Raw genomic sequence first — 13890 nt, forward strand, 5'->3', positions numbered from 1 at the left:
AAGCAAAATTTGTTGCGTTCTGTTTTTGATGATCGTTTTAACGAATGACAAGAACCTAGTTGTCTATTAAAATTCTTAATTAGAGCATGTCCGTCTGTTTTCAGCTGGTTTTCTCGATGTAGACTTCTTGAAACTAACGCAAGTATTACTCAGCCTGCTTTATGGCGTGGTTTCCGGATGGATAAAAAAATTGTGGCGATTCTGATTGAGCAACTTGTGCGTGAAAGGTGGTCATCGAGCCGAATCGATGATTGTAATTCAACCGACTGGCAATATCCAGTGTTTAATTCTCGATTGCCCTTCTGTTTTTAATCGGTTCAAAGGTTTCGTCAGCCGTTTACCCGAAAATATATTAAGGTTTTCGTGAAAATTAATACGAATGAACATTACGACCTGGTAATAGCGCAGCTGATGCACTAACACGTTCTTCAACAACCATTTCTCTTGCTCCTTGACTTCTCCTTAATAACGACTTGCTTTTTGCGTATCTTAGACATTACCGATTTTTACCGACGTTAATCACGCGAAATTCTTCTGATGAACCGTTGTTTCCCAATTTACGTCGAATTTTGTTGCGCCATTCGCGAAGCAAATGTTTTTAATGCAACACGCAACGCCTGTATACGAGTTCAAGGAGATGTTCAATTTCTACCAAAAATCTTTCAGCGTACCGCATCGTGAAGGTGGCAATTACATCGTGAAATAAGTTAATACTTCTTTAGATTATCTATTCTCTCAATATACAAAGAATTTTTATTGAAAAATTAGAGTGCTCGAGGGTGAATTACTTGTGTAATACATTTCAAACTCAGTTTTGCGACGGATTTTCTTTAAAAAAAAGTTGTCAAACGACCGTCCAGTTGTGCTTGTAATAACTGGAATCCATTGATTGTATCTGTACTGCACAGACCTCATAAACGTAATGGGAATGATAATAATGATTACGATGTCAATAGTGGTTGCGCGAAGACCTAAGTAGTCTCCAACTCTGGCGCAATAATCGAGATGGTTAAGTGAGCAGCCGTTCATAAGGTGCTTATGAAGGAATAGAATCTTTCAGATAACATGAAATTGCTTTTAAGTAGCTGATCGACCTGAGAAACGTTTCATTGTATCGATGTTTGCGAAACTCGCTTCGATTATCCTTTTGCTCCTATGATAGACTATTTAAACGGCCTAGTTAAAATGAACTTCGACACTTGAAAGTAGCTTCTAATTACAAGTGAATAAAATTGAAAAAAAAAAAAATGTCTTACTTTCCATTTTAACGTTATTCGCACACAAACAAACGTAATCATGATGATGGAGCTCGATCGGTTGAGATGCGATCAGAGCACACGTAATTCCACTTGAGCAACGTTTCTAATAATAGTTTTCAGATGAAACGGAAGCGTCTAATTCAGTTGAGTCTGCATTTACCTTAACGGTGCATAAACCGGCTGGCAGAACAGTCAGGAGCGTCAGAATCGATCGCTGCGCATTCCCCGTACACATACCTGAGGAATTACCGTGACGCAAACGCGGTAATCGACGATTCTCCCAACGACGTAGAATTATTATGTATTTAATTACGACGGCTGGTACGTAACGGTGATATTTCACGGCGTATCCAGTAAACGGCGCGATTAAAGTCCGTCTAAAAATTTATCGCGGTCTGAGCGCAGGAGCGAGCGCACGCGTTTCCATGCGCATTCGTGTCAAGGAACGCCGGACAAAATTGCATCGATGAACACTCGTGCGAGCGCACTCTTCAACGTTTTGCATAACGTAATCCTGGAAACAATGTAAATCGACGGGAGCGCCGTTCTTGCTTCACCTTGTATCGAGCTTCATCCGGTTTGGCGTTTTTTTTTTCAAAATTCATGCTACTAACGAAAGAAAAATAGATTTCTTTTGATGGAAACGAAATAGGTTTCGCAAATCTCACGGTTCGACGATCAGCCAGGGTTATATGTACCCTGGCGTGCACATTTTTCGTCGTGTTTACGCTAGCTTGCACACGCGGGTGGTCCTTTAACTAGTCTAACAGCCGTTCTCCGCGATCCTAAAAGCTGATAATTCTACCCCGCTGCTGGCCAACTGTTTCTTTCGGTGCTTGTATAACTAACCGTCGTTAGGTTGCACATTCTGGAGTCTTGATTTTCTCATCTTTGATGAGGACATAGTGGCTAACGAGAAAGTTCACCCAATTCGTGGACCTAAACGAGTCTTCTACTTACTCTTCAATCATCTGAATAAAAACGAACTTTCAATCAACTCGGTTCATAGACCAGTGACTTAGAAAATCTGCTTCTCATTATAGTAGGTTAATGGATGTTGAAATTTATCATCTCACTGAAGCTACGGTGTGAAATAACGAAGGCATTCATCATTAACGAGTCGATACTCTTCAACAGTAGCGTCTTAGTAACTTAGCTCAATTAACAAAAGATTAAGTAAAGAGGATGAAAGGAGAGGTGAGAGGAGCGCCAATTAAATGGGAATTAAATTAGCACGGAGAGTCAAGTGGCTCGCCTAGCTCCCGGTTTACCCTTAATCCTGTGTTTTCATTTAATCGCTGCAGGCGATTCCCCTCCGCGCACCTTTTTGTCCTCTTCCATCTCTCGATTTCACTTTTGGCGGCCGCGCCACCGATCGCCGCGGCGCTTCGCTTCGCCTCGCTCTCCTCGCGTTCGGTTGCGCAACTTGCCCTCTTGTGCGCGATTCGCGCGTTCGCTTCTGCGCAACACCACCATCTGCGCATGCGTCGTTGCTCGCCAAACGATCGCGCGGCTACCCAATAAGTGTATCAAGCACTGGCGTAACGATCGATAGGGCAGAAAGCTCGCGCGATTCTTTGAATCTCGTTGCCGCGATTAGCTGAAACACGTGTACCGATACAATCGAATCTATATCGTTGTCCGAGACATTTGTTCTCGATATTTTTTTCTTTAACTCTCTCGACAACAGTCCATTTGTAGCATAAATTACTAATTAGTTATTTCACTCTACTTATACAACGATTAAATTCTACTCTATTCTCTTATTGTATATCTACTCTGAATTGCTTATTAAAATGATAGTTCAATTAAAGTTCAGATTTAAGCATCTAGTGATCTACCAAAAGATAGACGGTGGTGTATTAATACTTCACAGTTGCAATAGAGTAACCCAGCGTTCAAGCGTAATTAACTGGCATGAATAGATGAGCCTAATATCACGGTTCTTTCACAAAAATCAACGTAACGTTCTAAGACGAGTAGTAAGTAGACAGGTGGGCAGCAGCTTCGAACGCATCAACCAAGCCTCCGTCCTCGCCAAATTACTCAGGATTACAAAACACTTGCACTTTCTCGAACAGATGTAGACACCACGTACACGTTTATTGTTCGAGCTGCTGCGCGTTGGTACTCTCTTGGACAAATTCGAACCGAAGCAACGTTTATCAATTTTTCTATCATAAATTTTCCTGCCTTCAGAGATTTGTTATTCTGTATCAATTACCATAATTCGAGGTAAATAAAAACAAGCAGGCGCCGTCTGTGAATTCCGTAGATCCGTGTAAATTTCCAGAATAGCGCCATCGGATTCCGACGATCGATGACCGATGACGAATGGGTTGGATCGGTAGTGAGAACTATTTTCGTTCTTCTTTTTTTGTGTACGATGTTTTGCCCGGTTTCTTGTTGCCGATGGAAGAAGTTACGCCATTGGAGTCGTTCAAGTTGGCGATGCGAAACTCTCGCAGAAAATAGAGGGGGCACGAGGACGCGAAAAAGTGTACGGAGAACAGTTTCGGGAGGGAGGGACAGGGAGAGGCAAGGCCGTTCTTTGACCCGAAACGTGGTCAGCTCGGCGCCAATTTTTTGGGAGGAACCGGTCCCGGACCCCTGGAATTTTTGCCGGCAAACCGCTACCACGGTTTCGCCGAGTAAACCGACCACGATACCAACACCTGCCTTCTGTTAATATATCGTCCAGCTATAAAGTTTCCATCGATTAACGTCGATACTTGCAACCGCGTCCTCGTCGACGCTTGTCGATCGTCGATAAATCGGCTGTTGCGCGAGAAAATTAAAAAAGAAGGGAAAAGAAATGAAATCACCCTCTGGCTGCGCGATTTCGCGATTCTCTTATCGATCATGCACGATTCGTCCGATCGAAGAAGATCTTTAAATTTGTCCATCGCATCGTTGAGAAATACGATCGATCGATCGGACTTCTCTGTACGAGGTGGTGAATTGTTACCGTGAAATGATACGCTGGCAGTACTTGATTTCTGGAATTTATTGCCTGCGATATCGGAATCCTCGCGTCCCATTGCCCGTAAAAGGAAGCATAGATCGTTTCAACCGGTCTCCTCGAAACACGTTGCGCAAAATCATTACCGGATCGTCTACTCGGATGACTTTATTGCTCGCCGTTGCTACCCTGGCCAACATCGAAATGGCTCCACCTTAATGTGTCAGCTGTAAGTTGATACTCAACTCGGAGTTTCGGAGTTTAACCCTTTGACCGGGAAAAGCGTATGTGCAATGTACTTACACTTTCTCAATTATCCGTTAATGTGTACGAAAGCCATGCAGTATTTAGTATGTAATTACTTTTGGTAATACTTGTTACACTCAATCAAGTTTCCCTAGCTGCAAGAATCGGTATTAATTTCCCGCCATACAACATTCGCGATTAAAGGGTTAAGCGAGCTGTTGTCGGTCGACGATTACATAAGCAGCAGGCTTTCCTCGCTAGAGATACTTGCATCTCGGCGAGAGTCTTAAACCGGATGCATAGGTGCACGCGTCGTTTCTATCTGGGCCTAGGCATCTCCTTCTCCGTTTCTCAGCCGCGATCGTTGTTCGCAAGGTGCACGTGCTTTCGTAGAAACGTGGTGTTCACCTGTGCGAGCGATCCACCTGTGTGAAGCCGACACGCCGAGACTCATCGATCTTCCCTGTCCTCCGCTTTATTCCCTTTCTTGCCACCTTCTGCCGCGATCGTGATGGAAAAAAGCACGCGAGTCGACGTTCTTCGAAACCAGGATCAACGGCGACGAGTAAAAAATCGGCGCGGGTTCTGAATGCGCTCGAGTTTCTGTAGAATACGGGTTCGCAAGTCGACGAGTGGTTTTCTTTTCAACGAGATGTTGATCCCGTTTTATACGACCGTAACGATTTTACGATGGAATCGGCACCGTGCTGATGTCACCGTTTACGAAACGCGATCATTATTACCATCGTAATTATAACGGTGTACGAACGTGGTTAATGGTTGCAGGTTACACGAAGAGGTTTGCGAGGTTTCGAATTACGGTAAAGGTATTCGTTTGTGTACTTGGAATAACTTTGTGTTCACAAATTCATTATGTTTCTTATTTCCTTCGGAATCATCGATCACCCTATTCCCAATTGTATTTCGCGAGGCAGCATGAGAAATTAGAAGCCCGATGCACCGAGTAAATGGCAGGTCGTTGCAAACACGATGCACCAAGGGAATTCGTTATCGACCGTGAGAGCGCAGAAACGATTGTGCCGATAAATGCAAACATGCCCTCTGTCGTTCGTGTGCTCTCGCCTTGAATGGAATGGGGATCTAACGATCTCGTTGATAAGAACGATCGAGAGATAGCCGGTGTTCATTGTTCCTTTGTCGTTCGCCGCCTTCTTCCGTGTAAGGACTTCGTTTCCTTCGACTTATTATCACGGTGGACGTTACGAACGAATGCGAGAAGTCACGCAGATTCATCCGGTACGCGGAGCAAGGCTGCGTGGATCGGCGCAGCTCGCCGATTCTGTTGCCGCTTCTCCGTTCGCGTTGTAATGATCCAATTAACGTCCGGAGCTGGATCGTCCTTTTTGTCGTCTACCTGTGATTTGTTCACTCGCGACGGCCACTTATTGTGATTTATTCGCGTGAAGTAATCGTTCGTCGAAAGGAAGGAAATCGCGTCCTTGCGGATCAAAGGTTGCTCGAACGGAGCGCACAATCGCTGCGCGGATCGGACACGCGAAATGATTGTGAAAAAAAAAAAGAGAAGAATTGGAAACTTTTACGGGGATAGTCGGTCTCCTTTCACTGCCGTTTCAGCCCTTGAACAAAACCTTTGTTCCTAGAGTCCGGTCGAAGTTGTCCGCGTAAGATATTGCAGGATCTATAACTGCAAAATTGTCGCGTTGTATTTATGGAGAATGAGGTAAAACTAAGCAGTGTAAAAAGGATTTTTTCTCTCTTTTCATAGAAGTGTTCTTACATCTTTTTAATGTTTGCTAATGATACACTGACTAATCGGTAATATTCTCTGCTAACGACGGCATTGTATCATCAATGTAACCACCGACAGATGCATCCAGCACGTTAATAATGCAAATAAGAGCTCTTTAGTTTCTTTGTTACACTGTTCTGTCACAGAAAAAAAAGATCGTTTACTCGGCGGTAATCGAAGAGATTTGCAGACAAATAGACACTGGGTGTCGATTCGAATTTTTTTACTAGTCTCATCATTTAACTAACCTTTCAGACGTTCGCGTTACTGTGTCAATGTCTTCTTAACGTATCTAACCGTAGTAAGTACTCATTGACCGTCCATCTGCCGCATGAATATTAAACCTGCACCGTCAGCCTTGGTGCGACCTAATCGATCGGAGTCTAACACCTCGAACAAGAATATCTTGACGATCGTGTTTTCAATTTCGAAGTGTTTTCGAGGCTTTCGTGACTCGACAACATTCCCTTACATCGTACGCCTCTCGAAGCTTCTTTAATCCCGATGTTCATACACCGAGGAATTTTACCGTCGTAAAATACATACGTCTTGCCTTCACAAATGGCACAAAAGCGCACACTTCAAGATTACTACTTATATCGATGACTGAAGGATGTTTTATCGAAATGAACGACACGCCTGCAAATTTTTTTTTTTGAGGAAACGAATTGAAAGTGCGAATTGAAACTCTTTAAGATTCATTATGACGTTAAAGATAAATATGCTCATGTGATCTATTAGTCTTTGCTTAAACACCATGGAACGATAACAGAACGATTAACACTTTGACTTCGGCATCAGCCGTATTTTAAGAGATGCGTGAATTTTTGCTAGAGTTACATTCTCTGTTATTCAATTATTAGTATTAATTTTCTTTAGGAGAGTTTGAATAATTTCGATGCGAAATACGTGGGAAGGTCGTGAATTGAATTGTTAATCTAATGTAATGAAAAATGGTGCGATTTTTCTGCATCCCCTCTTTCAAAATTTAAACTAATTCAATTGTTTACTTAAGGGTTTGAAGAAAAAGCACGCGAATTCAAGCGATTGTGAGTAAGGAACGAATTATTCGATTGCGCAACGAGCGTGCGGGCGCCGATTCTCGATTTATCAAGGATTCCGGCGAAGCGCCAAATAAATCGGTTCTCGACGCTGCAACCTTCGGGTACCGGGCCGATGAACGAGCCAACGTTTCGCGATGAAAGTTTCGTTTGATCCGTTGCGTAGATTTCGGCCGATGTTGCGAAGTCCTCTGAGAAAACAAAGTTCTTGCGCGAAACAAAGCGAACGATCGTGTAATCAATGACGAATCTGAAAATCGAGAGAGTCGGAATGGTCTAGTTTTCATTTTTGGAAATAACACCATCGCGATCCTTGTTGCTGGTAACGCGCTTCACACGAATTCTTCGTTGGAAACGGAAGGAGCGGGATAAACGCTCTTCCAGGAAATCGCTGGTAGAACAAAGTCATTAGCGTAGACAGACTGTAAACCGGAGAAAGCTGCTTATTTAATCTGTGTTCACGTGCGGAGACTTCTTCCATGTCGTAACGAGCGTTGAGCTTGTCGCATTGAAAACCGCGACTCCGTGGATCAATGGGACATAGGGAAAGAATTCGTCGAGAAATTCATGCAGGCTAGGATGTTGAGCACGTTCCATTCTATCGCCTTGGATATTTCAATTAACCTTTCCTATTCACAATTGTATACGCTTTGTAAAGTGTCATAAATTCTAAGACACATCCTCGACGGTAATGCTTTTCGAAAGCCAACTATGCGTTCCGGTCTTGAAATAGAGTTTGAGAATGGTACTCGTGACTCAGTTCGTACACCTGCGTTCGTAGTGTCATAATATTTTCGTCTCAAACCGAACAAAGCATCGCAGACTATTAAAATCATCAAGTTCGTCTAGCGTTGCAAGGAGAACGACTCCTTTTCAACCTTTATCTATTGTTAAATAGATAACCTCGGTGTACGATCGGTGTTGAACTTTCAACTTCAAACAGCTTTTGAATTGTAATGTTATCTAGAGTAATCAAGAATCATCGAACAGATGGTGTAAGACGAAACAAAGCGGCAGGACGTTCTCGTATCGTGTCATTTTCGTGAACGTAATCGCGCTCCTTTTGTTCTTTCAAATTCAAGGCTACGTTTCAGAACCACGTTATTCTGACACACTGTTGCCCCTTAATTGTTTTCGCCACAGAAGGAATTCATTGTTCTCGCTGTATCTGTCCTCGGCACCGTGGTTTCCCGTGCTGATTGATGAATCAGATTAAGCCCGATTGTTAGCCGGGTCAATTGTGCAATCATTTTTCTTTTAATAATTTCCAAATTATTTCATATTGCACATAGAAACTCGAAGAAACTCAGCAACATTATACTGTCGGAATTTCTACCGTCAATTCACGATACCTGTGCTCCAAAGTATCAACCGTTCACCATGTAAAGAGCCATCGAGTTTTTTAAACCGCCATTAAGCTGTTGACCGGTATCAAAAATTACGCAAACGTAGTACAATCTCTGTATTAAGCTGTCTGAACGTTCTCGGATCGTTCGATGATACAAGTTCAGAAAAACGCGAGGATCAAACGATTACGGTGGAGGGAAGGGATAATGGGCACGAGGGAGCGTCGATTGAAAATTGCAGGATCCTCCGGTTGCAAATTGTCCACGGCTCACTACCATCGCTGCAGTACACGGTAAATTATACAGAATTGTTCAGAAAAGATGCACATTATATGAAAACTAATGACATTAACAATCAACTCTCATATAACAAAAACGAAATTCCATACTGCAAAACAATAGTATAGGCTTTTAGTGGAGGCGGAGAGAGGATTTCGTCTCTCCTGACGCCTTTAGTTCGGGCCGGGGACCGCTAGGTGGCGACGAGACGACAGTGTTCTCGCTGGCGGTCGCCCGTCAATGCATTTCCAATATATACAGGGTGATCCTCTCGCTAGGGGACACAAAGGAACACTGGCGACAATGGACCCCTTGACCGCACCATAAAGAGGTCCGTATTGTCACGTGCCAGCGGGGACCTATCCGGTCCGAGACGACTCTGTGTGTCTTCATGGTGCGGTCAAGGGATTCATTGTCGCCAGTTCCTTTGTGTCCCCTAACGAGAGGATCACCCTGTAGGAGTTCCGAATTGCGGTATGATAGGTGTCTGGGGCAGGGATCGTCTGTTAGCCCCACTGACTGCTTCTTTAAATTTCTTTTTATGTGGATAATTCGCAATTTTCATGGTGTACATTAATTTTGCGACGTCCTGTATAATGACTGCGAACCGTGTGTGCACACGGATATATACGTGCGCGCGATCTCAAAGCGGCCGCAGGTGGAAGTGTGGAAGAAACACGCGGATTTCGCAAGTCCTGGACGATCAATGGCTCCAATGCACTTAGAATCTCTTTCGAATCCTGCAACTCGCGGAAACATATTTTTTTGTTCTTTTTTGTTACGATGCTGCGTGAAATGATTGAGCAAAGAACAGGGATTGCCGACACGGTGTTATTTCGTTCGCTCGGTAATTGGAGTGGTTAATAGGTTTAAGAACGGTTTCGTGCATTTTTATTGAAATATGGAGGTTTTCTGAGCGATCGATAGAGGCTAATGATCTTTCGAAAGTATGCAATGGATACTTGCAGTTATTATCATTTTTAACCATTTACTTTGCTATTTATTTAACTAACGCATCCTTTCCAGTTTCTTTGAAACCATGCAAGGTTATTTGCCTGGAAAATCTCTGATCAATGGTCCTGGTTTTGACCATCGGTATGTATCCATAAGAAATTGATTGCCAGGATTTATTTCAATGAGTTGTTTCCTAATCCTCGCGTGCAAAGGCTTATAATGAAATCTAAAGGTCAGCAACAAATCTCCTGCGAGTTTTTTACGCGGCTGCTTGCAAATATTGAGAATAATCGATGGCGAATGGTCTTCAAAAGGGTAGCCAGGGTGTTCCATGGGATTATAAGGAATTCAAACGGCGATGTTAAATAGCCGACGTGAATATTCTCACGTCCACCCTTTGATCCTTGAAACACGCTGGTCGGGTCGCCTTCAAGACGTGGTGCTTGAAAAGGATCGTAATGTCTGTTACTCAACTTTTCTCATACTTCATTATCTCTGTCACTTACGAGTCCATATCCGTCCCCGTAATTCACGTATCTTCACTGAACGATGCGCTCGCAGTATGTAGAGTGACATCATAGAAAAACGGACCTCGGTGTTGAATCATTAAACGTTTTTCCTCCGAGTTTTTTTCTTTTACTGAATGGACAAGGTGCAGCTAGACCTAACAGTGATACATCGCTGCAAGCATTATTATTCACAACGTTCTGTCTTCTTTTTTTATTTTCATGGCAACGAGCGTGTTCAAAGGGTTCATATCTAATCCGAACTGGTGAGAGATAGTCTCATCCCGGGATCTAACCTCCGAGTCGAAATTTTCAGACGTCACAGTCTGGTTAACGTCGCGCCACTCGAGAGATGGCGGATAATCTCTTTGTCGTTCTCGCGTAATGATATTCCACTTTGTTAACGACGGCCGCAAACTCGGTAGCCATGATCCGTTTCCACGCACCGGTGCGCTCGACTCGCGGCATCGCCGTCGTCACGCTGCTAAATCCAAGAAACACGTCCGACGCGAGGATGATGATCCCGCGACGCGCAATTCCTTCCATCGTCGTTCACCATCGTTCCGATGCGAATGATCGTGGTTGCGACACCCCGCGACCCCGACACGCACGATGGATCATCTAGGATTTCGTCGATTTAATTCTTCCTAATGATGCTCCTCTAGGAAGGCGTCACGTACGATAATAGATTTATTATTATATCAATCCTTGTCTCATTAATCGAGTTAATGAAGCTAATTGAACACTTGTTATATAAATTTGAATGCTGTCATTTTATAATTATACATTAGAGATCGCCGTCCGTGAGAATATATAATACTTTAGTTTTGTAAGAAATGATTATTGAATATTCTAGGTTTAAAAATCTGATCTTACAACCTGACACTGATGGTCGAGTTTATATTACCCTGCTATTGCATCAGTTATATTCAAATTTCTTTCGTAAGAGACACCAATGCATGATTAAATTGAAGTTAGGATTGACCAACTCCTCGTTACAAATGGTACTCGACCTATTATCGATCATTATACAACCCTTGGAATCACGATCCATCACGACAAAGCAGCTTTTTCTTCATAATAAATGGAATTATAGAAATGAATTATTAGGCAAGAAACTTTTCTCAGGATTGATCTTGCAACGCTCATTGTCGATCCTCTCTAGAATCAGAAGTGTATCTCGTCCAGACATCACCGGTGCACTCTTGCCCTTGTTGAAGTCACCAATGACCCCACTGGTCGAGATTCTATCTCACGATATCTTATAAATGTTTGTGGAATATGAGACCATTTTACGACACGCTCTAGAGATTGTTCTTCCTTTCTTCCCGTCACGAAAAGTCCTCGAAAATCGCGATCGTCAGTTCTAAGTTGTCCAAGGTCCAGCTTCAAGGTTGCACAGCTAGGTTCCCAAAAACCGAGGTCGCGAGGAACCGATGATCTGCAACGAGATCGAGATATAGAGGGTAGTCGTGCGGAACGACGCTTGATTCTTCGATCGATCGATCAATCGCGCTATTGTTGCAATTGAACGTTGTTCCTTGCTGTCGAAGACTTTGACGAAACTCGGTACGAGCTGTACCTGGCTATTTATTGGATCTATTGATCAAAAGAGAAAGCAGAGGGTCTTTGTATAGTCTGCTGCAAACTGGATGTATTATTTGATCTTTAGAAAAATTGTTTATACTATGGGATGAGCAGAAGATAATTTTAAATGTTACGTCGAAGGTTTTCATTGATTTTTAAATCTTCAAGGAAATCCTGAAATAATCATAGATCATTGTTTGATTTCAGATCAAAGTCCCGTTGAAAGTAAATTTCTCGGTCAGGCCTAAGGACGTTTCGGTGACGATCACGAAGAAGCACTTGACCTGCGCTATAAAGGGTCAACCACCCATCATCGACGGTGATTTCCCACACGAAGTCAAGGTCGAGGAGTCCACCTGGGTGATCGAGGATGGAAAAATGTTGCTTATCAATTTGGAGAAGGTGAGTGACGGAAAGAAAAATCATTTAACGTCAATGGCTTGTCCCTCCGTTGTCGACCTTGACGAAACAAGGATTTCAACGATGACTATCATCGAGTTAGCATAAATTCTGATCAAAGGTATCAAATACGCGAAGAATTTGCCTGTCTGACGTGGCCCTGGACAATCTTAAAATAAGAAAGTTTATCGAAGGTTGAATCGTGACCGCTTAACGAGCAACTGTTTACCTGAAATTCAAACGACATGTCTCGTTTTTCGGTGTTGTTGTTGACATTCTCTTAATTATATCGTCTATTTTATTGAGGAACATAAATACATATTTCACTGTCAATCGAACTTGTTTCGCGTCTATGTAGCTACTATGTTTCATGGTTACTCATAGATTTGTCTATTTTTCATTTTAGAAAGTTCTTGTCCTTTCACTGCTTTTAGAGTGGTATTATATAAAATACTAATTAAGTATTCCGGATATTTTGTAAGTTTCGGCGTGTTGTGGTCACAATTAGGAAAATTATTCCTGTTTGCGCGGAAGCCAGGAAGTTGAAACGTTCGTTCCTGGAGTAGAATTTAAAAGAATGACGAATGATATAGGAAATGAAAATAAATTTTAATTGTTATCATCGCAGCGATCCGCCATTCGAAGATTACGTTTCTGATTCTATCGCATAATATCTAAAACATTCTCAGGACGAGCAGTTGAATATGAAAACTGACGATTTTCTTCTCAGGTGAACAAAATGCAATGGTGGGCACACGTGGTGACATCCGATCCTGAGATCAGCACGAAGAAAGTGAATCCTGAACCCAGCAAACTGTCCGATCTCGACGGTGAGACCAGAGGTTTGGTAGAGAAGATGATGTACGATCAAAGACAAAAGGAATTAGGCTTGCCTACTTCCGACGAGCAGAAGAAACAAGACGTGATCAAAAAGTACGACTCTCGTGAAAAATGGAATAAATCGCTCGACAGATTGACATCTAAATGCAACCCGTTTGATTTTTTCAGGTTCATGGAGCAGCATCCTGAGATGGACTTCTCTAAATGCAAATTTAATTGAACTGGTTCAATTTAATGATATGGAGATGATTGATCGTTGGTCAGGCTATTGTTAGATCAAATGGAAAAAGAAATTATATTATCAGCCACGTCGATGAAATCCCAACGAACCTCTTACGATATCATCTCGTTAATTATCTCGACGTTATTTGCACCTATCTCTGATACTCGTTTGCTACCAGGTTCTAAGAAATCGCTGTTCGACGAAAGATGGCACCACGGTCCTCGCGAAAAGACCTCTTTCTCGTTCGCTTCTTTATCTTCTGTTCTCGCTCTTCCTTTCGTTTCTCGTGAATTCAAATGGAAAAGCAGGAGCAGACTCGAGTTGCACAAAAGTGTATCATGATTTTTTCACCTTACGTTTCTTATTATTGAATAATAAAAAGTTTAGAGAAAAAGGAAAACTTGATCGTCGATTGTTTCCCACGGCCGAGTTAGTTAGTTCCCTTCCTGTTTAGGAT

General features: G+C 42.6%; 1 protein-coding gene across 1 annotated transcript in view; it reads left to right on the forward strand.

The window, feature by feature from the left end:
- The window catches only part of LOC114874947 (nuclear migration protein nudC), a 72812-nt gene extending 58979 nt beyond the window's left edge, over nucleotides 1–13833 (forward strand). The window contains exons 5-7 of the mRNA XM_029184732.2: nucleotides 12179–12373; nucleotides 13101–13303; nucleotides 13379–13833. Of these exons, the coding sequence (XP_029040565.2) occupies nucleotides 12179–12373; nucleotides 13101–13303; nucleotides 13379–13430 (450 nt within the window). The 3' untranslated portion in view covers nucleotides 13431–13833. The remainder of the gene's footprint in view (nucleotides 1–12178; nucleotides 12374–13100; nucleotides 13304–13378) is intronic.
- The last annotated feature ends 57 nt before the right edge of the window (nucleotides 13834–13890 follow it).

The sequence above is a fragment of the Osmia bicornis genome, chromosome 6, assembly GCF_907164935.1.
Source record: "Osmia bicornis bicornis chromosome 6, iOsmBic2.1, whole genome shotgun sequence".
NCBI lineage: Eukaryota > Metazoa > Arthropoda > Insecta > Hymenoptera > Megachilidae > Osmia > Osmia bicornis.